The sequence below is a fragment of the Chanos chanos genome, chromosome 4 (genome assembly GCF_902362185.1).
Source record: "Chanos chanos chromosome 4, fChaCha1.1, whole genome shotgun sequence".
Classification (NCBI taxonomy): Eukaryota; Metazoa; Chordata; class Actinopteri; order Gonorynchiformes; family Chanidae; genus Chanos; species Chanos chanos.
This window is the reverse complement of record NC_044498.1, coordinates 2,203,572-2,229,275: the sequence shown is the minus strand read 5'-3', so window position 1 is coordinate 2,229,275 and position 25,704 is coordinate 2,203,572. Positions and strand designations below refer to the sequence as shown.

The 25,704-nt window shown below is 43.5% G+C and overlaps 1 protein-coding gene across 2 annotated transcripts in view; it reads left to right on the top strand.

Moving 5' to 3' along the window:
• usp24 (ubiquitin specific peptidase 24) overlaps nucleotides 1–25,704 on the top strand; it is a 42,743-nt gene that overhangs the window by 7,978 nt on the left and 9,061 nt on the right. Inside the window, exons 2-49 of one of the 2 annotated variants that reach the window (XM_030772802.1) lie at nucleotides 1,364–1,532; nucleotides 1,672–1,739; nucleotides 1,986–2,129; nucleotides 2,305–2,427; nucleotides 3,231–3,266; nucleotides 3,500–3,565; nucleotides 5,431–5,496; nucleotides 5,819–5,893; nucleotides 6,053–6,211; nucleotides 6,820–6,934; nucleotides 8,092–8,195; nucleotides 8,466–8,573; nucleotides 8,755–8,850; nucleotides 9,006–9,167; nucleotides 9,975–10,070; nucleotides 10,713–10,820; nucleotides 11,198–11,347; nucleotides 11,647–11,778; nucleotides 11,921–12,032; nucleotides 12,366–12,442; nucleotides 12,568–12,708; nucleotides 12,839–12,892; nucleotides 12,991–13,106; nucleotides 13,258–13,324; nucleotides 13,926–14,036; nucleotides 14,257–14,355; nucleotides 15,130–15,303; nucleotides 15,603–15,688; nucleotides 15,816–15,924; nucleotides 16,123–16,281; nucleotides 16,505–16,602; nucleotides 16,749–16,844; nucleotides 16,972–17,200; nucleotides 17,497–17,659; nucleotides 17,981–18,136; nucleotides 18,412–18,482; nucleotides 18,614–18,774; nucleotides 18,929–18,990; nucleotides 19,410–19,601; nucleotides 20,312–20,426; nucleotides 22,142–22,286; nucleotides 22,452–22,571; nucleotides 23,076–23,201; nucleotides 23,459–23,557; nucleotides 24,000–24,082; nucleotides 24,331–24,472; nucleotides 25,017–25,136; nucleotides 25,366–25,586. In XM_030772802.1, coding sequence (XP_030628662.1) covers nucleotides 1,364–1,532; nucleotides 1,672–1,739; nucleotides 1,986–2,129; nucleotides 2,305–2,427; nucleotides 3,231–3,266; nucleotides 3,500–3,565; nucleotides 5,431–5,496; nucleotides 5,819–5,893; nucleotides 6,053–6,211; nucleotides 6,820–6,934; nucleotides 8,092–8,195; nucleotides 8,466–8,573; nucleotides 8,755–8,850; nucleotides 9,006–9,167; nucleotides 9,975–10,070; nucleotides 10,713–10,820; nucleotides 11,198–11,347; nucleotides 11,647–11,778; nucleotides 11,921–12,032; nucleotides 12,366–12,442; nucleotides 12,568–12,708; nucleotides 12,839–12,892; nucleotides 12,991–13,106; nucleotides 13,258–13,324; nucleotides 13,926–14,036; nucleotides 14,257–14,355; nucleotides 15,130–15,303; nucleotides 15,603–15,688; nucleotides 15,816–15,924; nucleotides 16,123–16,281; nucleotides 16,505–16,602; nucleotides 16,749–16,844; nucleotides 16,972–17,200; nucleotides 17,497–17,659; nucleotides 17,981–18,136; nucleotides 18,412–18,482; nucleotides 18,614–18,774; nucleotides 18,929–18,990; nucleotides 19,410–19,601; nucleotides 20,312–20,426; nucleotides 22,142–22,286; nucleotides 22,452–22,571; nucleotides 23,076–23,201; nucleotides 23,459–23,557; nucleotides 24,000–24,082; nucleotides 24,331–24,472; nucleotides 25,017–25,136; nucleotides 25,366–25,586 — 5,681 coding nt within the window. The remainder of the gene's footprint in view (nucleotides 1–1,363; nucleotides 1,533–1,671; nucleotides 1,740–1,985; nucleotides 2,130–2,304; nucleotides 2,428–3,230; nucleotides 3,267–3,499; nucleotides 3,566–5,430; nucleotides 5,497–5,818; nucleotides 5,894–6,052; nucleotides 6,212–6,819; nucleotides 6,935–8,091; nucleotides 8,196–8,465; nucleotides 8,574–8,754; nucleotides 8,851–9,005; nucleotides 9,168–9,974; nucleotides 10,071–10,712; nucleotides 10,821–11,197; nucleotides 11,348–11,646; nucleotides 11,779–11,920; nucleotides 12,033–12,365; nucleotides 12,443–12,567; nucleotides 12,709–12,838; nucleotides 12,893–12,990; nucleotides 13,107–13,257; nucleotides 13,325–13,925; nucleotides 14,037–14,256; nucleotides 14,356–15,129; nucleotides 15,304–15,602; nucleotides 15,689–15,815; nucleotides 15,925–16,122; nucleotides 16,282–16,504; nucleotides 16,603–16,748; nucleotides 16,845–16,971; nucleotides 17,201–17,496; nucleotides 17,660–17,980; nucleotides 18,137–18,411; nucleotides 18,483–18,613; nucleotides 18,775–18,928; nucleotides 18,991–19,409; nucleotides 19,602–20,311; nucleotides 20,427–22,141; nucleotides 22,287–22,451; nucleotides 22,572–23,075; nucleotides 23,202–23,458; nucleotides 23,558–23,999; nucleotides 24,083–24,330; nucleotides 24,473–25,016; nucleotides 25,137–25,365; nucleotides 25,587–25,704) is intronic. The other variant, XM_030772803.1, reaches the window with a different exon arrangement.

The following is a 25,704-nucleotide window of genomic DNA, read 5'->3' as shown; positions in this document are numbered from 1 at the left end:
CTCCGGGGGCATTGAGCGAATGGCTTTCATTCATTTCCGGTCCTAATTTTCATCTTTCTCTTCAAGACGTTTCAACATATTCCTGTATTGCGAAAGGGGCTGAAAATGTTTCATATACTAAAGTTTGTTGTGTTGTTGATTTCTGCTGTGCTCTGTACTGTAATGTGATACAGCAGCACTATTAATCTTGGGAAACACAGGAGATGAGACGTGTCAGCACATTCTGTACCTGGCCAAAAACACTGCGTGAAATCTGTTAAATGAATAAATAGAAGTGTAGGCTTTATAGTGGTGTGACGTTACATGTATTTGTATTGTTAATCGAGAATTTTCTTTCGGACTGAAACTAATAAAGCAGTATAAAATTCCACACCGGTTCAAATATATATTATATATTGTTTTTATTGCACATTTTTACATATGTACACAACGAGATAAAAATTACTGGGTTATTGTTCCAGTCCCCACGTGCCTGAAAAAACAGATAAATACCATAGAACCAGGCTATCAAGCGTTAGCACCGCGCGGGCCGACCGTTATTTCAAAGTCTTCAGTTCAACGGGCATTTTCTGTCGTCCGTCAGCTAGCAAACTTACCCTCATTTTTAATAACTTCTTTTCTCAGCGATACCGAAAATGAGTCGGACCGTGACCCCCCAAATACAGTAGGTGTCGAACCGTGAGGTTTCCATGTGGTTACGCCGCCAAAAACCTGTGTTTTGTTCAACTTACGCAGTGTTTTGTTGAACCCTCAAGATGAAGTCATTTTTTAATGGTGTACTATACGCGGAAGATGTGTTTCTGTAGTCTCCGTTAGCCATTGTCGTGAAAACAATCGCAATTTTTCCTTAGTAACTGATTGAACGTGGTGTAAGTGAGTGTATATTTGCTTGTAATTTAGTAAACACACACGTTTACATACATATACGAGCTTATGATATAACTTTCGGAGTGGACTGTATAGAGTTACCTTTGGCTGTCGTTTTCTGGAGCAAACCTTACACAGCTATCTGTAATTAATTTGGATGTGACTACCAAGTTTAAACACCACATAATTTCCTGTAATTAAAATTTTATTATGTGTATGTTTTGCGCTTGGGCTGATACCATATCACACTTTACTGCAGTTAAGATAAATCCCATAACTGTTTGATACCACCAACAACTAAACAGGGTTTCTTTACTGTATGACTGAGGCTTCGTATAATTTGGTTTTGTAGTACTGATCTTGGGTTTTGGAGTAAGGAGAATCATGAGATAATATGATACTCGTTTCTGTACAGTGTCAGACACGTAGACGATATATCTGTGTGTATTGTCTGTTCTCTGATGTGTTCTTTTCCTGTGTGTGTGTCTTTCTTCAGAGGAGTAATGATGAAAATGGGAACTGCTCTGGAGGCAGCATGGAGTTTCCCACCACTAACCTTTATGAACTGGAGAGCAGGGTATTCACTGACCACTGGTCCATTCCCTATAAGAGAGAAGAATCATTGGGCAAGTGCCTCATCGCCTCTGCCAACCTGGCAAGACTCGGTAAGAGGAGCGTGCTGTCTGTGTGTGTGTGTGTGTGTGTGTGTCAGAACATGGGTTTGTTGTGTAAGATTGTGTACGTGTTTGTGAGAGTGTGTGTACACGCTTGAGCATTAACTGTGTCTGTGATCTATGTGCTCAGGCTTGGCTGATGCAGATGAGAACTGCAAGAGGTTCATGGACAGATGCATGCCAGAGGCCTTTAAAAAGGTAAGTGTGTGAGTGTGTACCAGTTAGGAATGACATCCTAGTGTTAGGTAAGAGTTCTCTGGTGTACTGAGTGTGTGTGTGTGTGTGTGTGTGTGTGTGTGTGTGTGTGTGTAAGAGAGAGAGACTTAACATATGTAGTGTTGGATAAATTGAGAGATACTAGAGCACTCAGGTGTGATAACCCTTTCCTCTCTCTCTCTCTCTCTCTCTCTCTCCCTCCCTCTCTCTCTCCCTCTCTCCATGTAGTTACTGACATCAAGTGCTGTGCATAAGTGGGGGACGGAGATCCATGAAGGTATTTATAATATGCTGATGCTGCTGGTTGAGTTGGTGGCAGAAAGAGTCAAACAGGATCCCATACCTATTGGCCTTATGGGAGTACTAACTATGGTGAGTTCAACCTCTGGCTCCAACTCACTTCGAACATCACAGTCTCTCTCCCACCCTCCCTTTTCGTAAAGTGCGGACAATATGGACATCCAGCAGCTTTATGCCTATCAGTTTACGTACAGTACAAGAGCAGACCAACTCAATTTCCTGTGTATGTTTGTGTTTTGATCGACAGGCTTTTAACCCAGATAATGAGTACCATTTTAAAAACCGTATGAAGGCCTGTCAGAGGAACTGGGTGGAAGTGTTTGGTGAAGATAGCATGTTTGCCATCTCTCCCAGCTCTAGCTACCAGAAGGTAATGCTGTTTCTCTCACTCTTCCTCTTCTCTCTCTCAACATATTGCTCACTTTGGATCATAAAACATCAGCCCCTTTTGTTACACTGAATAGTCCTTAGATGCTGAATACAAAGGTCAGGCTCCACTAAATAAGGAAAGTAAACTGCTTCTTTTATCCTCAACATAGGTATCAGTGTCATGCTTCTCTTTTGGCCTTTGACAGTTTTGCAGTTCTCAGAAAATCGTTAGTCTCTTCCTTACTCTGTCTACAGATGAAATTGTTTGACTTTTTGCTCACGTTTCGCTGCAGCCTGGCCTCTCAAATTTAGTCAGACATTATCCATCAGTAGTTAGCACATCTTTGAAAATGATTGACATCATTTTCAAAGATGTGCATCAGCTTTCTACATTTCAATCAGTGGACTCCAACTCTTTTGAGTAATAGGCAACTCAGTGAAGGGATGCTTGTAGATTGTCATGACATCAGCCTTCTTCTCTGTGTATGTGTGAATGAAGTGTCAATACACGAACCAGCAGAGTCACACATGCATGTAGTTTGTATTTTGCTATGAATGATTTGTCTAAGAGAGCAAATCAGTTTGTTTTAATTGTCATTTTAGTGTCAGTACCCCACCCTTCAACAGTAAACATTTTTTTGCAGTATCTCACAGATAACAGTTATCTCTTACATTCTAGGTACTTAGTTACCACCATCTTCAGTTGTTTGTGGAGAAAGCAAAGTATTAGTGAATGAATGAAAAAAAAAACAATGTGTTTCTGAGTGATGACTCTATTCAATGTTTTGTTGTCTTTTTCTGCAGGAACCACATGGGTGGCTGGTAGACCTTGTGAATCGGGTAAGCACCTTCTCGCTCTGAAACAGGCTAAACACCTCTAATATCTGATATTACTGACATGTACTTTCATGTACTGACATGTACTTTGTACTTTTGCATGTACATAATCACTGCATGAGTACCTGTGTAATCACAGATTGTTTCTAAACCATCAGTCATTGATTTATTGAGTGATATGATGCAGTGTTTTGATAGGGAGTCTGTACTAACTAATTTAATCTCTTTCCCTTTAGTTTGGAGAGATGGGAGGTTTCTCAGCCATCCAGAGTAAACTGAACCAAGAAGAGATGGAAATTGGGGTAAGACAGATCTCTCAAGGTTGATTAGGTGGGAAGGGGACACTGAATGACTAGGTGTTTTGGTGAGTTAGTTTAATGGGCAAGATTAAAGCTTCCTTTTTATATTTAGTTCAGAGCTATGAGTAACCAAACCGGCCTAGTGTGTGTGAGAGCTGAGAACTCTCTCACATTCTCTCCAGTTATAGGTTTCGTCTATCCGTCATATTCTGGATTGGGTTGAAAAGGCTATTGCCCTTCTGGCCTTGATTGGTGGTAGAGACAGAGAGAGATGGAGGACAGAGACACAGTGAGTTCAAATAGAGCAGAGATTGAGTTATACCCTGTGTGTTGGGGTACAATTGAAGAAGTGCGTTGGACCCATCCTATATACACACACTAGGAGCAGTGGGCAGCCCAGGGACCTACTCCGGTTCTTTTGCCTTGGTTAAGGGCACTGACAGGAATATTAACCCTAACATACATCTGGGGAGGAAACCGGGGGAAACCCACACAAATACGGGGAAAACATGCAAACTCCAAACAGAAAGGACCTGGGACGGCCAGATTCGAACCCAGGACTTTTTCGCTGTGAGGCAACAGTGCTAACCACTGAGCTACTGTGAAGCCCCACTGTGGAGTTTGCACCATGAAGCCCCACGCTGGCTCGGGACAGATGGAGACAGCAGAACTGAATAATACAAGAGGTGAAAAGAAGGACTCACATTTTGTATTCTCTCAGTTCAAGTTCAAGAGCATTATCAGACTAGTGCTGTGCATTATGTAAACATAGCAGCTGAAAGACGCCCATAGATTTTGACAGGCCGGCCCCTGTGTGGGTCAGTCTAAATGTGCCTCCTTGTCTCTGTGCTGTGAAGCTGCCTTGTTTTTGGTTCCTCCTGTCTGTCTTTTGATGGTGGCTATTAGCATGTGTGGAGCTCAGGCCAGATAGAGAGGGGTAGCCACAAGGAAAAGAAGCTTTGATTAAGGATTTGCATATTAATCAGTATGACATATTGAATAGGAGCAGGATGTAGGAAGAGAGCGTGGTAGGGGGACATTTTCCACTGTGACACAAGGACCTGCTGTTGCTGTGTAATAACAGCAATGAGTTTATTACAGCTGTGGTCAGTGGTCCATCACAATCGGGGGGGAAAAAAAAAATGACAGCTCTCAGGAAAAATGAGAGAGAGTCGCAGAGAGCGATCAGAAAATGAAGCTCCTCTGGCCCCTCTTAAGTCTGTCTGATTCATTCGCTCTCTCCAGCGGAAGAGCAGTCATTTAATCCTGAACAGAGGAGGAATTCATCAGCTCTCTGTCTCACTGCAGGCATCTGGAACAAAAGACAGAGTTCACATCCCCTGTGTTTGTGTGTGTGAGTGTGTGTGAGAAAGAGAGAGAGATCTAAGGATGCTATCCTTTTGCTCTTTTTGTAGATAGACTGACTTTATGAATTTGGGGACATCAGACAAATGTAACATCATAAATCACCCACTGTCTGAATGTTTGTGTTGTTGTCAGCAGGGAGCAGGGGCCATATCTGAACTCAGACTGGCATCTGTCGTATTTCTGAACCAGATTCAAACCCTGTTTTGGTCTGACATAGCCCAGTTTCTGTATTCCACTACCTCACAGGATGTTTCAGTCTATGAAAATGCACCATGACCTAAAATGTTACCACTACCAAAATATTTCTTGACACTTTAGATGGTAAAGCTTTCTTTACTTTCATGCTAAATTTGACAGACATGATACACAATTCTGTGTAAGTTTTAATTTTTCACTCAGTATTGTATATGTCATCGATCTGAATTTTATGTTGATATTCTCTTTATCTTGCTCTCCATTCTCTCCCCCTCTCCCTCTTTCTCTCTCCTTTTTCTTCTCAGTGTGTGTCAGCCTTAGTGCAGCCACTTGGTGTGTGTGCTGAGTACCTCAATTCCAGCCTCGTCCAGGTGAGCTACACCTGTCCAGCTAAAACTGGAGGCAGGGCTTGTTTATCAGCTCATCATTGCTTTAATCTCTGACTGGACCGGCTCTTATGTGGACCGGTCATAAGATAGATTTATGTGCAGATGGATTAAGTCTGAGACTGTGATATATTGCTGAGACAAGGGAATTCTAGGATTTGTAGTTGATCCAAGAGAGTTGTATTGAGTGACTAAGGTTTGACTGAAACCGTTTTGAAATATAGCTCTTGATGGTCAAAGTGTGATAGATTTAGAATTAAATAATGATGTCATTTCTCTCAAATGTTTACTTATTCATGCCTTGTAGCCTATGCTGGACCCAGTCATTCACAAGATGATCACATATGTGCAGAACCTGGAAGAAAAAGACTTAAAGGACAAGGTACAGATCATACACACACACCGAGCAATGTTACACTATGTATATTTTAAATGTTCTCTCTGACTGCCATTCTAAATCCTGTACACAATGTTGCCAATAAAAATTACAGTAAATTTATGCTTTGGTAATTGAATCAATACGTTTTCCTTTTCTGATTAGCGGCTGGTGAGCATTCCAGAGCTGCTGTCGGCCATAAAGCTGCTGTGTATGCGTTTCCAGCGAGAGCTGGTGACTGTTGTGGACGACCTCAGATTGGACATTCTGCTGCGCATGCTGAGGACACCACACTTTAGTGCCAAGATGAACTCCCTCAAAGAGGTGAAGAGCATATGTCAACCATCACAGCTGTACAACAGATATAGTCGAACCAGCCTGACCAGCCCAACACGTTTAGACCTGTAACACAACCAGGAACACAGTCAGCCTCTATACATGCAAGGCTATGTATCACGCCTTAGATAAAGCTACACAATATCCACACATTGTACTGCAGCGTTTCAGAACAAGCAGTATAGTTTTGGAGTGTTAGGCAAAGGCACTGGGGTAGTGGAGTGATTTACCTTGCAGCTGCAGAGCCAGATGGTGAGACGTAGCACTGACATGTTCTTCTGACCAATCAGAAAAATTGGAAGAGGAAGCACACTGTTGCTGAGGTATTGAAGTATTAGAGCTGATGACCAGTGTAGAGTATTGACCATTAGGGCCAGGACTCCAGGACACAAGTCATCACTTGACTCCAGTCAAGTTTAGCACTAGTCTTAATCCTGGCTGTTGAATTACTGCTCTGAGGATTTACCTCAATTAATGTCATTTTGGAATTGGTTTAATGGACATTTAAAAGGCGCTGTGTGTGTGTGTGTATGTGTGTGTGTGTGTTACTTTGTTTGTATTCATCCCAATCACTGACGTGCTGTTTCCTGTGGTAGGTCACTAAACTGATTGAGGAGAGCACAGTGTCTAAGACAGTTAAGAATGCCATCGACACAGACCGGCTCCTGGACTGGCTGGTCGAAAACTCAGTGCTCTCAATAGCCCTGGAAGGTGAGACTTCCTCCTCTCATACTAGCTTCCCTTTCTGAACCAGCGTTCTGTCAAAGCAATCAGTTTGCTCATTAATCCATTCCTGTCCGACCCTCCACACTCTAAACTTTTCAATCTCAGCTTAGCTCTGAAACACTTGATTCAAATTCAACCTCAGTGTGACCATCAGATTCCTATTTCATTGAATCAAGTGATCCTGTATTGGACCAGACTAGAGAACATTCAAACCCATGGTCCTGGAGGACAGCATTGCCAAACACTAATGTAGGAAACATCTATGTCAGCTTTATTTCATCTGAACTTCTAAAGGAAAGAGCCACATGGAATGTTGTGCGTAGTTCATAGTTCATTTTGACACTTTATATTACTTTAAGAGTTCGAGCAGATACAATTGCCTGTTGTACTGCAGACTCATTCCAAAATTTCATATGTTCATTCAAATTGATCTAAAGGAATGTTTCAGTGGCATTGGGTAATAAAACAGACATTGTTTACGGAGGATTGTAATATTTTTTTCACCATGGAATCATTAACTTGTATCCCTAGGCTGCCGTGTCTCTGTGACTCTTACCTCCTCTCCCAGTGAAATGAAAGCCTTGCCCAGAGGCCATAGCAAATTCTCTGTAGCTCATTTGTGAGATAATGAAGTTCTGGGGCGAGTCTGTATGCTTTGTTCTGTGTGTGAGCGGGCTGGATCTCTCCATCTGTCCTTGTGTTTTTCATCGTCACCATTGGGGGCGTTACACCACACTCATGCTGAGAGACGCGTCTGTGTCTCCCTGCTCTCCTCAGCCAGTTGGATGCTCAAGCACACTTTACACCTCTACTTAGCTCTTGAAATTCCCTGACATTTCAGCTCTTCTCCCACACTCTCTCCCTCCTTCTCTCTCTCTCTCTCTCTCTCTCTCTCTCTCCCTCTCTTTCTCTCCCCCTCCTTCTCTCTCTCTCTCTTTCTGTTGTGTATTGTTTTTTTCTCTTTGGTGTCATACCTGCTCCTTACTTTTCTTGTGTTCTTGTTTCTCTCTCTTTCTGTTGGCCCTCTCCATCACCCCATGCAACCACGAAGGCACGCTCAAGCCATTTAAGAACATCTAGTAACACTTAACAATCTGTCTCTCTCTCTCTTCCTCTTCCCCTCCCCCCTATGTGAACTTCAGGGAATATTGACCAGGCGCAGTACTGTGATAGGATAAAGGGAATTATTGAACTGTTGGGTAGTAAACTCTCTTTGGATGAGCTCTCCAAGATCTGGAAAATACAGGTGGGAACTGTACTAGTCTTATGCAGTCATACACACATATATCCACTCATCACACACATTTCCAAACAAATACCAGTCGCCACTTTCTTTTTACCTGACTTTAAATCACACAACCCTGTTACACAGTCTCATGCTCTGTGAGGGTATTTAAATTATGAATATATTTAGGTGGGTATTGTCACCCACTGATTGTAATCTTTAGCCAGGTTTGACAGGTTTTGTTTGCAGTTGTGTTTACCAGTCTGTCATGCTGTTTGTTTTCTGGCTCAGTCCGGTCAGTCCTCCACTGTGATAGAAAATATTCACACCATCATTGCTGCTGCGGCTGTCAAGTTTAACTTTGAGCAGCTCAGTCACCTCTTTGTGCTCATACAGAAGGTAAGACCTAGAGGTGGGCTGATTCATTTTCTCACCTCCTCTAATGTTATTTATTTATTTATGTTTCCTGTAAGGAAACTAGTGTTTTTCTCTGTGCGCTATAAACATGACTGTGTTATAGCTGTGCTCTCTCATCATCTTTGTGTTGTAATTGTCTTTTCTCTGTGTTGTATGTTTGCAGAGTTGGGAGGTGGAGAGTGATCGTGTAAGACAGAAACTGCTGAGTCTTATTGGGAGGATTGGCAGAGAAGCTCGCTCAGAGGCAACAATGGGAAAGGTATGGATATTCAAAAGTCTAACTGTTTGTAAAGCTGTTAGACCACAAGCAGGACCTAAGATTTCATCTCTTGGATGATACCCAGGACTTATTCGCTTAAATTCTGTGCCTGATTGTATATCTGTGTGTGTGTGTGTGTGTGTGTGTGTGTGTAGGTATTGGAGGTGTTGTGGGAGTTAGCCCATCTCCCCACATTACCCACTACCTTGGTCCAGCAGGCTCTGGAGGAACACCTCACCATCTTGAGTGATGCCTACGCAGTGAAAGAGACAGTCAAGAAGAACTACATCATCAAATGCATAGAGGACATCAAGAAGGTGAGATACAACACTCAGTATTGGTCTACATAGCTTCAGTCAAATAGATCAAAATTTCATCAGCAGATCTGAGAATAGTATCAGTACTAAACCTTAAGTATAGACTGCATTCATTAGCACCAGCGTATGATGGTTTATCAGGAGACCAGCAGAAAATCTAGAATCTGATGTTGGTACCTCTGATCTCAATTTCCGTACTCTGGAAATTCACAGTAGAAGAAAACCTTAACATTTGCTACATTGCTACTCAGCTATCAGAAAAAGTGTTCCCTAGAATTTATCTAGGTATAAATATGCATTAAATTAATTATTAACCCTAGTGACATCGCACAGACTTTGAAAGTCAGTGATCAAGTACACTCTTTTTTTGAAGTCACTCTCTTTATTGCTGGCTTGCTCCTAGTATACATAGCAACAACTTTTTAAGCGCTCTTTAACTTCTTTTCATTAGCTATCTATCTGTCTGTTTCTCCACCTACCATGTCTCTCTTGTCCTCTCAATGTTTATGGAAAATTCCAAAATTAAACCTCGGATCTCAGACTCTTGACTTCCCCAGTGCATAGAGAGATCTCCTGACAGTTATTCTGGGTGTTGGGAAGCGGTGTTCTCTCTCAGATGTCAGACGGACAGAGTTTAGGCCATACTACCCTCAGCTTGCCAACTGCTAACCCGCACACACTTATTTCTCCCTCGCTCTCTACGCTTTTGCCTTTACTCCCTGGTGCTGAGTGCAGCTCACTCAGAGCCTCTGTACACAAAACACACTCCTGGAAACAACTGAATGCAACTGCAGTTTATGTCTTCAGATACATGTACAGGAGGAGTCAAAGTCTTCCACCGAGACACAGGTCTCTTTTCTTACTGGCACCTGGGGCAAGAAGAAACCAAGCTCATTGGTCAAAGTAAGAGATACACTGGGCTTAGCCCCTCCCCTTCAGTCGATCAATCAAAAACCTACCTCCAATCTCATAGCTGTTGGGCTGCCACAGCCCTGACAAGGGCTGCACCGGTGATGTGAACGGAGAGTGAATGATTGCGGTACTGTTGATCAAGTGGGGACCTTCTGTTCACATGAATGAATATTTTTGATTCCAGAAGTGACTAGTAGTTAGTATGGATCCTATGATCATTGATAGGGTAAACGCTTGATGTATGAGCTCTTATGCTAGACCTTTATTTTTCAACAGAACTGCTTTTGGAAATCAGAGATTTTCATACATTTGGTTGGGTGGTGATTGCAAGCACACACAATTACATTTGAAGGGCTAATTATGGTTTATGATTATTCAGAAATATTTCACAATCAAATGTTTTCAATAAAAGTGACATGAGAGGCCTTCAGAGTTTTTCTTGTGTGTGTTTGTGCACTGGGATATAAGGTTTTTTGTCTCATGAGATGAAGATGCTTTTGGATGTGATTTTCATTTGTGTGTGTGTGCGTGCGTGTGTGTGTGCGTGCGTGTGTGTGTGCGTGCGTGTGTGTGTGCGTGCGTGTGTGTGTGTGTGTGTGTGTGTGTGTGTGTGTGCATGCGCGCGTGTGTTAGTCCTCCCAGCAGAGTAACCCGCAAACGGTATGGGTCGTCCCAGCCTTACGGCAGCTGCATGAAATCACCCGCTCCTTCATCAAGCAGACCTACCAGAAACAGGATAAGGTAAACACACACACACACACACACACACACAGTGTCTGCGCTTGCAAATATGTCTGCCTGTATTAATCCTGCACTGACATAACATGATAGTAAAATGCTTGGACTGTGATCACTGGGTTTTTGTCTGTTCTCCTAGCATTAGAACATATTGCAGACACGAAACACTCCTGTTAACTTTATATTAAAGACTAGAAACTGCAGTTTTTCTCACAATACATACTCATTCACTGGATGTTATTTTCGTTACTGCCACACATTAGATGTAGTTTGTGTGCTGTTGTGTACTGAAAGTTAGATGAATGTGTGTGATGTTGTGTGCTAACTTGTGTACTGAAAGTTAAATGAATGTGTGATTTTTTTTTTTTTCCCCCTCTCAGAGCATAATCCAGGACTTGAAGAAAAACTTTGAGATAGTGAAACTCATCACAAGCTCTCTGGTGTCCTGTCATCGATTGGCTGTGTCAGTGGCAGGCACGGGCGGCCTCTCAGGGTCCACGCTGGTAGATGGGCGCTACTCCTACCAGGAGGTACTGCCCTTTGCTGCTTTATAATGCTGGTCTAAAGAGACAGCAGCACTTCATACTCCTCATTTGAACTTTGTGTGTTTTTAAGCAAGAGAATATACAGACAGTAAAAACAGTGAACAGAGAACTTCAAAACATGACCTATGTGGAAGGAAAAGCAGAACAGGAGCTGGGGAGGCCAATGCTAGTGACAAAACAGTGTCTTCTGATCTTTCGCTCTCTCTCTCATTCTCGCTCTCTCTCTCTCTCTCTCTCTCTCTCTCTCTCTCTCTCTCTCTCTCTCTCTCTCTCTCTCTCTGCAGTACCTGGAAGCTCATCTGAAATTCTTGGCATTTTTCCTGCAAGAGGCTACTCTCTATTTAGTATGGAATCGAGCTAAAGAGATCTGGGAATGTCTAGTATCTGGTATGGATGTGTGTGAGCTCGACCGGGAGGTACGTTGACATCACGTCTTACCAGTGACTACATTTCATTTACCACATATGTATTTAAAAACGTACAGCATGTCTAAATGTGACTTAAGAGTAAGTATCCTTCACGATGTCCTACTCTCTAACTTTCTTTCTCTTTCTGTAGATGTGCTTTGAATGGTTCACTAAAGGACAGCATGATTTGGAGAGTGACGTTCAACAGCAGCTCTTCAAAGAGAAAATCCTCAAACTTGAGCCTTATGAGATTACAATGAACGGTGAGATAACAATCTCACAAACCCTTTCACGTTTTTTTTTTTTTTTTTTTTTTTGTCCCCCAGTGATTACCTGAACAAAATAAACCACACAACCTCCCACAGAATGCAGACACATAGTAAAACAAAGAATGAAAAAAAAAAATAGAAAGGTGGCCCACATATTGAATTTGTGAGATGTTTCTCTGAAGGAGTCACTGTAAAAGTTACTCTCATAACTCCACTGTCACAACTGCATGTTGCACAAACTCAGACCCAACTCTCATTGTTAGTGTGTTCACCGAGATGCTTTATACGAGGATATGAGTGTGATGCTTTCCAAATGTCTTTCTTCAGGGTTTAATCTTTTTAAGACCTTCTTCGAGAATGTGAATCTTTGTGACCATCGTCTCAAACGGCAGGGAACTCAGCTGGTAAGAGAGTCACACTGTCTCTGTCTCTGCTCATTTTCACTCTTCTCTCTCCTTATTCACAGTGCTCCTCAATCTCCTCTCTGTTTACTGATTCAGATTCTCTCTCTTTCTCTCTCTCCCCATAGTGTGTAGAGCGTCTGGACTTGACTGGGATGGACTTTATCTGGAGAATCGCTATGGAGTCTCCAGATGAGGAAATCGCCAATGAGGCCATCCAGCTCATAATCACGTACAGCTATATTAACCTCAACCCCAAAATGAAGAAGGTTTGTATGCATTAACGTGCACGCACACACACTCAATCACACACACACGCACAAATACAAATACATGCACATATTAATATACAGTTACTATTGGTAATGTGATTATGAATGTCTGTGCTTCCTTTCTCAGGATTCAGTGTCCTTACATAAGAAATTCATTGCTGATTGTTATAAGCGGTTAGAGGCAAGTATCTCCCCCATTTTCAAATTAAAATGTTTAACTGAGGGGTGTGTTCTACTCACTCTGTCATGTTGAGTTCATTCCTTTGCTTCCATTCATAGGCTGCTAGTTCTGCTCTGGGCGGTCCAACCCTGACACATGCTGTTACCCGGGCAACCAAGATGCTGACAGCCACTGCCATGCCAACAGTTGCCACCTCTGTACAATCTCCATCCAGGTATTAGGGTCATGCAGACTGGTCTCAGTTGCAGAGATAACAGTTTTAGGTTGTGCCGTTTGCTTGGTTTTTCGTCTGTTAAACCTATCACAGTATCTGTCAATCATTGTTTGATGGAGTAACCTTTTCATGTCTTTGTTCATCACCACAGGTCAACCAAGCTGGTAATCATTGAGAGATTACTCTTATTGGCTGAGAGATACGTTATCACGATAGAGGTGAGTTGACAGTCCCTGACCTGCTTGCCTTAAAGGCATATGCCCAGTCTGTCATGATGACAGGGCCTTTGGCCTCTCTGGTTTAATATATCAGGCTAATGGAGCTGTCTGATTTAGCTGGCGCTGAAGCATACTGGATACAGCTCAGTAGTGTTCCAAACTGAGTTAGCAGTAGCATCGTATTCACATCAGACTTAAACCTGTGTCAGTATGAGGCTGACGTTGCTGTTAGTTTATTGTCATGTTTATCTTTCCCATAATGGCTGGGGAGAGGAGGGCTCACACAGCCTGCTGATAATTGCATGTGCTGATATGAAGTTTGACTCTGACTGTTATGAGCTTTTCATTTAGATGACTCTGTCATATGAGCCCTTACTAGATTGGCTTTTCTCTCCAGTAATCGTCCCCGGATATCGAGGGTCATCTGATACCTGTGTGGATCTGTGTACATGAGGGAGATATTTGCCAATAGCCTGAATCTGAACCCTCCCCCCCTAATGTGGAGATGTTGCAGGAGGAACAGTTAATGAGTGTTTGTCAAAGAATCTGACATAAGATGCCTGTGTAATATCGATTCTCTCTGTCTCTTTGTTTCTCTCAGGATCTATACTCTGTACCTCGCACAATTCTACCTCACGGAGCCTCTTTTAACGGCCACCCTGTTACCCTGCACATCACCTACGAATCAACCAAAGACACTTTCACCCTGGAGGTACTCTCTCTCTCACTCGCTCACATACACATTCAATCTTACAGCTGTAAAAGGAAATACCCAATGCTTCAGTAAACACACTGTGACACAGATAAACACAGTGTTGACTTAAATTGATTTAACATATTTTACTGCTATAGTTACCTTATATGACTCAGCAATGTAGTGTATGTTTACAGATGCACACTTAATTCTGTGTGTGTTTGTACATGTTTTCCAGGCTCACAGTAATGAGACCATTGGGAGTATCAGATGGAAGATTGCAGAGCAGCTTAGCTGTCCAGTGGACAATGTCCAGATATTTGCCAATGACAGCATGGTGAGAATAAACACTCACTGACACACTTTAGTGACTCACACACTGCCCAGTGAGTGTGTGGTGATCAGGACCATTCAGAATGCTCTGTTGCATTCAAACACCAGGGAAGGATCAGGTCTACAAAGACGTGTTCAGATCCAGTCCTTCTCTTCCATGCTAGGGTGCAGTGTGTGAATCAGTTTGCCTTAGCCTGTTACAGTTTCCCCTTTTTGTTATGTTGAATTTTGACCTCTGCTTTGCTTTTGTTTATTATGATTTCTTTTTTGGCTACACAGTTTTTTTTTGGGTGGTCATGTTATGTTGTTTTTTGAAGAAGTATTTATTTGGAGCACAACATAATTAAACTTAACTATTTGAGATTCAATTTGCAAAGACTGAACCCACACACAAGCCATCACCACCAACACCTTTCAATACCTTGGAATCCCCCTATCAAAAAAAAAATAAACCTGTTTATATTTTGCGTTTAATAAATGAATCAAAAAAGAAAGAAGCTAAGCATCACCAGTAAGTCCTACTCCATATGAAATCCATTCTGTGACTCTTTAAGGTCCGTGGTTTAGATGAGTGGTTCAGGCAGGACACAATCCGAGGCAGAGAGTGTTTAGAAAACAATGTAACCACTGTTTAAAGGTGATATCCTGAGGTGGACTCCAGCGTTTTATTGATCATCTTAATGAAAACTGTAGTAGTTCTCTACGCCCCTGATGAACTGTGGAGTTGACCTTTCTCTCTCTCTCTCTGTGTGTCTGTGCGTGTGCCTATGGTGTCCAGCTGACAATGAATCGCGATCAGAAGCTGTTGAACCAGCTGGGTTTCTCTGATGAGCAGAGTCTGACGGTGAAGAGCTCAGGGACCGGCACCCCGTCTGGCAGCTCTGCAGACAGCTCGGCCTCTGCCAGCTCTAGCAGCAGTGGAGTGTTCAACTCTGCCTATGCACTAGAGCAGGTACACACACACACACAGCACCAGTCAGCCGTGATACACTCAGCTCAGGACACAGACTGAAACACGTTCAGTTCCTACACACACGCATTGCAAAGAGCAGGTTGGCAGCGCAGCATACACACAGGACCACACACACACACCGGAGCAGGTACTGAGCATAAACAAAATGCATTTGTCCAACAGAGATACATTCAAATGCAGGAAATCTTTCTTATGGGGCTGATTTGGGTACACATTTACTTTTGCGTGTGTATCTTTTTGAACTCACACCTATTTGTGTGTGTGTGTGTGTGTTTCAGGAGAAGTCGCTGCCTGGCGTTGTCATGGCGTTGGTGTGCAACGTGTTTGAGATGCTCTATCAGCTTGCCAACCTGGAGGAGCCCAGGTGAGACATTTTCACTTTGCCTCTCGTGGGTGTCTTTGTAGCAGCGTTAGTGGGACCCTGTCATTTCGCGATGTATTTAAAATGAGCATGTATTTGTATTCTAAAGGAGAGCCTGTGTGCTTTTCAGGATAACTCTGCGCGTACGGAAGCTCTTGCTACTCATTCCGACAGATCCGGAGGTGCAGGACGCCCTTGATAACTTTGTGCCAAAAGAGTCCAGTGTTTGGAGTCATCAGGTAACCTATCAGACCACTGTGTCTTTACTCAAACATCACACATCAGCTCTGACCTCAACACGTATCACCTGAGCAGCTCTTACTTCAACCCACATCACATCGTTTAGATTTCAGATGAAACCTTGATTTTGACCAGATGTGGTTGAATGAAAAATCCCCCCTCTTTCTCTTTTTCTCTCTGTCTCTTTCTCTCTTTAGAAAACTCTCTTCACATTGGGTTCAGGTTCACAGGCGTCTAAATCTCCATCTCTGTCCAGTAAGCAACAACATCAGCAGAGTGCAGCATCCATCCTGGAATCTCTGTTCCGTTCTTCTGCTCCGGGCATGTCCACCTTCAGAGTGCTCTACAATCTAGAGGTACACACAAACACACATACACACACCAGTATAGTATGTGGTCCATCTAACCCCTCCATAAGTCTCTGTGGTACTGTCAGAGATAAAGCTCCCTTAGATCCCAAACACACAGGGTGTCACTCAATCCCTGCTCTGTCTGAACTCACCATCTCTCCCTCTCTCTTTCTCTCGTACACAAAAACACACACACCCACACACTGCCTGCTTTCTGTGTTGCTCATAGGTGTTGAGTTCTAAGCTGATGCCCACAACAGATGACGAGATGGCTAAGACCAGCGTTAAGTCTTTCTGTGAAAATTTCCTCAAGGCAGGAGGCCTCAGGTGACAACATCAGATGTCATCTATATTTTACCTATTAATGCTTTGACATTACTCTGACCTGAGCTGACCTGAGTAACATTCGCTTTCACATTAATTACTGTCAGTCCTCATGCTGTGTGTTTTTGTATTTGTGCTTTCCCCCACAGTCTGGTAGTTAATGTAATGCAAAGAGACTCCATACCCTCTGAGGTGGACTATGAGACCAGACAGGGAGTGTATTCTATTTGCCTACAACTGGCCAGGTGTGTCTTTCTGCTTCCTGTAGATTAGATTTCTTTTAGCTCAGTGGCGTCAAACCAGTGCTTATGAAGGTGTGAATAAATAAATGAGAAAGATCATTGTCTCCTCTGTCCCTAACTCCCCCTGCAGGTTCCTGCTGGTAGGTCAGACCATGCCCAGTGTTCTGGATGAAGAACTGTGTAAGGAGGGTCTGGACACGCTGTCCTCTCGGCCCTTTCGCAATGCAGGGCGACAGAGCGGCCGCCAGCTCTCCCTGTGTGGGACACCGGAAAAATCCTCATACAGGCAAATGTCTGTGTCTGACCGTTCCTCTATCAGAGTGGAGGAGATCATTCCAGCAGCCAGGGTGGCTATACAGGTGTGTGGATTTGCATGGGAGAGCAGGCTTCTGTGGCCAGGGTTTCAGGGCTGAGTTGAAATCTCATTCACTGTACTCACTGTATCTGTTAGCCAAATAAACTGACTCTGATCTGCTCTTATCACCAAATCTTCTGTTCCGGCACAGAGAAAAGACATAACTATCAGATCTGTTGTCTGTCTGGGCCAGCTTGACACTGTATCATGTAGGGTGGTTATTCTGGGATTACTTGTGTTGATTTGCTTACTTCTCATTCTTACTTGTCTCTTGTCACTGTGGTTTGGCTGCAATGACAGACCATGGAGGTGAATGACTTTACCTCCACGGTGGCCTGTTTCATGCGCCTCACATGGGCCGCAGCTGCTGGTCGATTGGACCTGGTGGGAAGCAGCCAGCCAATCAGAGAGAGCACTAGTTCCCTCCTACCTCTGGGGGTTCGCAGCAGGGTCAGCAGTACAGGTGAGATACAGGCACTTGCACACCCACATACACATTACAACTGATTTTTTTCCTTGCAAGTGTGTATACATTTAGCCTCTATACATACAAAGTCAATGTGTCTGAACCATTTCTGAAAACCAGTTTCATCAAGCCATGCAAAAAATTAAACACCATTTTCGTGAATTGGTGTTAGACATCACCAGACCCTGGAAGTATTTTTTCCATAGTTTGTGGTAGATACACTATGAAAGAGACCATGTTCAAGTCACTCCTGATTTTGAGTCAGTGCTCAAATGTGTTGTGTGTTTTTAATTACGTGGCGCCCTCTGTGTGTCATAGGCAGTAACTGTAGCTCCAGCAGTGAGGGGGAGGCAACTACACTGCAGGCTGGCATCTGTGTCAAACAACAGTGTGTGTCGATCAAAGACACCATCATCGCACGGGAAGCCCTCTCTCTGCTGGTCACCTGCCTGCAGCTCCGCTGCCAACAGCTCTGTGAGAACACAAGCACATACACACATACATCACTCACGCTTCCTGTTACTCAGAAAACAACCTTTTTCTTTGAGCTCTTCGTCTTCATCTACATTTGCCAGCAAGTCTATAAGACCACTCTCTCTCTCTCTCTCTCTCTCTCTCTCTATCTATCTATCTCTGTCTCACAGATACATATGGCCACATACATGTTAAAACAAACTCCACCTCCATAGCTCAGTCTGATAATTGTGTAAGAAAGAGACACGGTTAACAATTTTTTCCTCTCCCTCCAGCCTCGTTCTATAACCTGCCGTGTGTGAGTGACTTCATAATTGACATTCTGCTGGGCTCACCAAGTGCAGAGGTTAGTGCTCTCCTGCCTGTAACTGGATTTGCCTTTTCTTCTGTCGTGTTTATGAAACTTTAGCTTTATCCCTTCTCTCTCTCTCGCTCTCTTTCTCTCTCTCTCTCTCTCCCCCTCTGTTTGCTTTTCAGATTCGTCGTGTGGCCTGTGATCAACTGTACACCCTGAGTCAGTCAGACACGTCTGCATACCCAGATCTACAAAAGCCAAACCACTTTCTACTGAAAGTGATTCTGACTGCTCAGCTCCCGCTGTGGTCTCCCACCAGCATCATGAGAGGGGTGAATCAGAGGTGAGAATGCCAATCCGTATGGCCCACTGCCATGCAAGCCCGTCCCTCCATCCCGTCGCCCAACTCGGTGCCTCAGACTGATCAGGTGTGCTCCGTGGACATACTGTGGTTATATTTAGGATATTACAAAAAAAACGTTCTTGGTCTTTTCTAGGTTGCTGTCTCAGTGTACAGAGTACTTTGACCTACGGTGCCAACTGCTCGATGATCTGACCAGTAAGTTCACAGCATTAACTTTTGTCCGTTCACAGTGCTTGTGTCTGCCATCGCTGTAGGTTTATTTTTAGCTACCAATTGTCAAGATGTCTTTTTTTCTCCACTCTTTTTTGTTTTTTTTTTTTGTTTTTTTTTTTTGTTTTTTTGAGTAAACACATGGGAGAGGAGCTGCAAAACAACTTGATTATCTTGAAGGAACAAAATGTAAAATCAGTAATGTAGTGTTAGTTCTACCCATATGTTTTCCTTCACTTAGGGCTCAGGATTTAGTTATACTAAGTCTTTCTGCTTGAAGACTAATCACTGTATATGTTTAGTCATTTATCCGTTCATTCATTCAGTCATTTGTTGATTCATTGATTCATTCTAATGGTTTTGTAAGACACTCACTCTCTGCATCCCTCTTTCTCTCTCCACAGCATCTGAGATGGACCAGCTGCAGGTCAGTCCAGCGGCGATGCTGGAAGATGAGATCAGCTGGCTGGATAATTTTGAGCCCACCTGGACCAACGAGCTGGAGACCAGCGAGGCCGACAACATCCTGCAGGCAGGCCATCTGCGTCTCATAAAGACCCTGCTCTCCCTCTGTGGCAACGAGAAGGAGCAGCTTGGTGAGACATGCACACGCGCACAAACACAGACACACACACACACACACACACAATGGACCTCCATCACACACAAACGCACAGAGACAACGCTTACACACACAAAGACAGATGCTGAAACATATCACAGAGAGACATATGTGCACCTCTTAAAGCTGAAATTGTATAGAACTACAGATATGACACTCTTCTTTAATGTCACATGGCATCAGCTTTTGGCAGCTTTTCTTTGTGTCTTATTAAGTTGGCTCATTTCGGTTTCATGGCTTTTGTTCTTTTTGGTGATTTCTTTAGCATTAAAGTAAACAGGGGGCAGAGCAGTGTACTGTAGTCATGGAGAAGACCCAGAGGAGCAGAGAAGGAAATGGATAATCAGGAAACAGCAAAGCTTAATGAATTCTGCATGAGCTGCACAATCCCCCTGGCATCCTCTTGGATGTTTTTACCCCCTGAGACCACACATAGACACACACACACACACACACAGAGGTCTCCTGGGGTTAAGCATCTGTCTCTTTTTGTGGAGTCTCTTGAGAGGAGTGTCAGACAGTTCCTTGTCTCTGAAGTTTGAACATTGCAAGAAAGAGACACGGTTAATGATTTTCTGACAGTATAATCTTATGATTTTGTATCAGTCATGATGCAGAAATGATGTGTTCAGAAATGTCACTTTTGAGGGTTTATTTGAGGGGAACTGTTATTTTTATATTCAGGCTCTTCCCTGATACAGCAGCTCCTGGATGACTTCCTGTTTCGAGCGTCACGCATCATCCTCAACAGCAACAACCCCTCTAGCACTACAGCGCTCAGTAATGACTTTCACCCAAAGTAAGACCACACACACACTCACACACTCACACACACACACACAGAGTACTACAGCGCTCAGTAATGACTTTCACCCAAAGTAAGAACACACACACACACACACACACTCACACACACACTCACACACACACACAGAGTACTACAGCGCTCAGTAATGACTTTCACCCAAAGTAAGAACACACACTCACACACACACTCACACACACACACACACACACACACACACAGAGTACTACAGCGCTCAGTAATGACTTTCACCCAAAGTAAGAACACACACACACACACACACACACACACACTCACACACACACACACACACACACACAGTACTACAGCGCTCAGTAATGACTTTCACCCAAAGTAAGAACACACACACACACACACACACACTCACACACACACACACACACACACACAGTACTACAGCGCTCAGTAATGACTTTCACCCAAAGTAAGAACATACACACAGTACTACAGCGCTCAGTAATGACTTTCACCCAAAGTAAGAACACACACACACACACACACTCACACACACAGTACTACAGCGCTCAGTAATGACTTTCACCCAAAGTAAGAACACACACACACACACACACACACACACACACACACACACAGTACTACAGCGCTCAGTAATGACTTTCACCTAAAGTAAGAACACACACACACACTCACACACACACACACACACACACACACAGAGTACTACAGCGCTCAGTAATGACTTTCACCCAAAGTAAGAACACACACACACACACTCACACACACAGTACTACAGCGCTCAGTAATGACTCTCACCCAAAGTAAGAACACACACACACACACACACACAGCACTACAGCGCTCAGTAATGACTTTCACCCAAAGTAAGAACACACACACACACACACACTCACACACACAGCACTACAGCGCTCAGTAATGACTTTCACCCAAAGTAAGAACACACACACACACACACACACACTCACACACACAGTACTACAGCGCTCAGTAATGACTTTCACCCAAAGTAAGAACACACACACACACACACACACACTCACACACACAGTACTACAGCGCTCAGTAATGACTTTCACCCAAAGTAAGAACACACACACTCACACACACAGTACTACAGCGCTCAGTAATGACTTTCACCCAAAGTAAGAACACACACACACACACACACACAGCACTACAGCGCTCAGTAATGACTTTCACCCAAAGTAAGAACACACACACACACACACTCACACACACAGTACTACAGTGCTCAGTAATGACTTTCACCCAAAGTAAGAACACACACACACACACACAATCACCCCTCCAGTCTTACAGGTCTCATGAATGACATCCACCTAAACCAAGAACATACACACATATACACACACACAAACTCACACGGGGAGACACGCCCATCCAGATGTACAGCACCTCCACCCTACAGCTCTGATTCATGACTCACCCAAAATACCAGTACTGGGACTGTCATTAATGACCTACCCAAAAATACACTTATAACCACGCACAATCACATGCATAGACACACCCCTCCAGCACCTCCTGTCAAAATCAGCATATTTACACACACTTTCTCACGTGCACTCACAGACACTCACTCTCAGACACACACACACGACCAGTCGCCACTTACTCCGGCCCTCTGTAATACTGCAGTGCCTTCTGCTGTCTCAGAGCTGTTGGTGTGTTGCTCTGTGTCCCAGGTGTAGCACGGTCAGTAGTCGGTTGGCAGCATACGAGGTGTTGGTGATGCTGGCGGATAGCTCCCTCACCAACCTGCAGCTCATCACCAGAGAACTGCTGTCCATGCATCACCAGCCAGACCCCTCCCTCAGCAAAGAGTTTGATGTGAGTTGGCTCTCTCTGCTTTTCTTTCTCTCTGTCTGTCTGTCTTTCTTTCTTTCTTTCATGGAGCACTCCCAAATTGTGAGATCAGTTTTATGTCATGATGATGGTATGTGTTTCTGTGTCTATCTGACTTTGTGTATCTGTGTCTGTTGTTTGTTTCCCCAGTACCTGCCCCCTGTTGATAGTCGCTCAGTGTCTGGTTTTGTGGGGCTGAAGAATGGTGGGGCGACCTGCTATATGAATGCAGTGTTTCAACAACTGTACATGCACCCAGGCCTGCCTGAGGTATGACTGCCTTGATCTCTACCATAGACATAAAAATAAATCTCTTACAGCTTCACCTTATTTATTTCACTCCTTTATTTATTTCACTCCACATCTACTCTGGGTGTAAAAACCATGGACTGGACCTGTAGCACATACAGCTTTGTCCATGGATGTTCACCGAAGAACCCTTTTAGTAAAGACATGAAATTATCACAGAAATGACCAAATGTTTTAATGTGGAAGAAAACTTGCGCACTGGACATCTCTGAACATCCTTACTTTTAACTACAAATTAGCCAGTAGAGTGTGTACTTTTCTAATATTCAGAAGAAAAGAGAATGTAGTCCCCATCAGCAGTCAGATTTCAAAGCAAACGCAGGATACAAACAGCGCCAGCAGGGGGAGACAGCCACTCATAGGTTTTTAACTTTCCAGAACAGAGAGACAGAAACCTCGACAAAGCACCTTTCCCCTGCTGTAAAATCACTGACTGAGGTTGTCTGATGTTCGTGTCCCTCACAGGCCATCTTGTCCATAGAGGACGACGCGGAGAACCCAGAGGAGAGTGTTTTCTGTCAGGTCCAGTCTCTGTTTGGGCACCTGATGGAGAGCAAGCTGCAGTATTACGTCCCTGAGAACTTCTGGAAGGTGGGCAGAGCTCCTGTATAGACTTATCTGCTCTCAGATACCAAAGCGTTATGTGGTGAAACATTCTGACCATTTTAATGCTGCTAAAAGCAAGTTTCAAAGACTGAAGGTTTCTTTGGCCTTCTCTGTAACCGGTGGTTACTTGGGATTGGGGAGAGCTGCTAAGTCTGTAATGTGTCTTATGTCTGTGCAGGAGAGAGTTGTTATGCATGTTTGTCAGTAATGGAGATGGTGTAATGCGTTTGCTTTCTGTGTAGATTTTTAAGATGTGGAATAAAGAGCTGTATGTTCGGGAGCAGCAGGACGCCTATGAGTTCTTCACCAGCCTGGTCGACCAGTTAGACGAACATTTAAAGGTATCCCTCGCATTACTGACTGACTTGGCTTAAATCTACATGTCACAAGACTCATCAGTAAACCTCATCAGAAAACTGAATCAGGCCTCTCATACAGTCCTTATAGAGTATGGCAGCTAAAACCCACAACTCGACTGCATCACTCTACAAGCTCATAACAGATATATTCATATCAGACCACAGAGTGCTAGGTTTTTAAACAGATTCAGTTTTGCTGTCATAAACTGACATAAACCAGTCAGACATATTTTATAATAGCCTCACAACACTTTTATGTATACCTTATGATTGTTCATAAATCGCACCCCCATCACTAGCATGGGTATAATGGGAAACTGTTTTTGAGGAGTTTTTGGACCGATCCATCAGACAGTGTGTTAATGTAGATGTCAGCATCTTTAGAATAGCTAAATGCCGCATGTCTCCTCTGTGCCCTTCTCAGAAAATTGGCCGAGAGCAGATCTTCAAGAACACCTTCCAGGGCATTTTCTCCGACCAGAAAATCTGCAAAGACTGCCCACACAGGTCAGTTATTTTTTAAACTGTTTATTCATTTAAGGATACTGACTATACTAAACGTATAACTATATTTGATTGTCCCCTGCAGAACTGTGTGTTCATAGAGGAGGTGACTGTGTGTGTGTGTGTGTGTTACAATAATGTTTTGTCTCTCCTGTTCTCTCCTTAGGAGGACAACAGTGAAGTGTACCTTTGTGCTTTAATGATGTTTTAGTATTCTGTCATGTAGAGGGTAATGTGTGTGTGTGTGACAGGTATGAACGAGAGGAGACATTTATGGCTCTGAATCTTGGCGTGACATCCTGTCAGAGTCTAGAGATCTCTCTGGATCAGTTTGTCAGAGGAGAGGTGCTGGAAGGGAGCAATGCCTACTACTGTGAGAAATGCAAGGAGAAGGTACGCATGTGAACTAATATTTTTATACATCAGCTGAGTATACAAACCAGCATGTTGTGTGTGTGTGTGCACGTGTGTTACTGACATTTATATTCTTTTCTGTTGAGAAGCCGACCGTGTATGTCTGTGTGTTAATGATGTTTTGTTATTGTCACACACAGAACGACAGTAAACGTGCCTGTGTGTATGTGTTGTATTGTGTCCTGTTGAGGAGGTGACTGTGTGTATGTGTTGTATTGTGTCCTGTTGAGGAGGTGACTGTGTGTATGTGTTGTATTGTGTCCTGTTGAGGAGGTGACTGTGTGTATGTGTTGTATTGTGTCCTGTTGAGGAGGTGACTGTGTGTATGTGTTGTATTGTGTCCTGTTGAGGAGGTGCCTGTGTGTATGTGTTGTATTGTGTCCTGTTGAGGAGGTGCCTGTGTGTATGTGTTGTATTGTGTCCTGTTGAGGAGGTGCCTGTGTGTATGTGTTGTATTGTGTCCTGTTGAGGAGGTGACTGTGTGTATGTGTATCTGTAAATGATGTGTTGTTCTGTTTTGCAGAGGACGACAGTGAAACGTACCTGTATCAAGTCTCTGCCTAGTGTTCTGGTCATCCACCTCATGCGTTTCGGCTTTGACTGGGAAAGCGGACGATCCATCAAATATGACGAACAGATAAGGGTGAGAGCATTTTCTCACCGTCCCTCAAAACCTCCTTACTTTGTTTAATCAAAATATACATCTAATGTTTTGACCATTCTGGGTTCATCATCAGTACTTCTGTATATAGTCTTTAGCATTGGCTCTAAATAATCCTCATCATAATTAGAGGAAATATCTCTTTTCTTCCCCTTCTCTCTCTCTCTCTCTCTCTCTTTCTCTCTCTCACTCTGTCTGTCTCTATCTCAAGTTCCCCTGGGTGTTGAACATGGAGCCGTACACAGTGTCTGGGATGGCTCGACAGGACTCGAGTGCGGACCATGGAGAGAATGGCCGGGGGGGTGAGGCCGGGTCAGGAGGGTCACCCCGTAAAAAAGTCACCATCTCTGAGAACTATGAGCTGGTGGGAGTAGTGGTTCACAGTGGACAAGCACACGCTGGGCATTACTACTCCTTCATTAAAGACAGACGGTGAGATTGTGTTTCTGTTTGTGTGCGTCAATCATTATCAAATATTTCAAACTGGTGTGTGTGTGGATGTTGCTATGAATAGATATCTGTAAATATGTTTCGCAAGGAACTGCTTTTT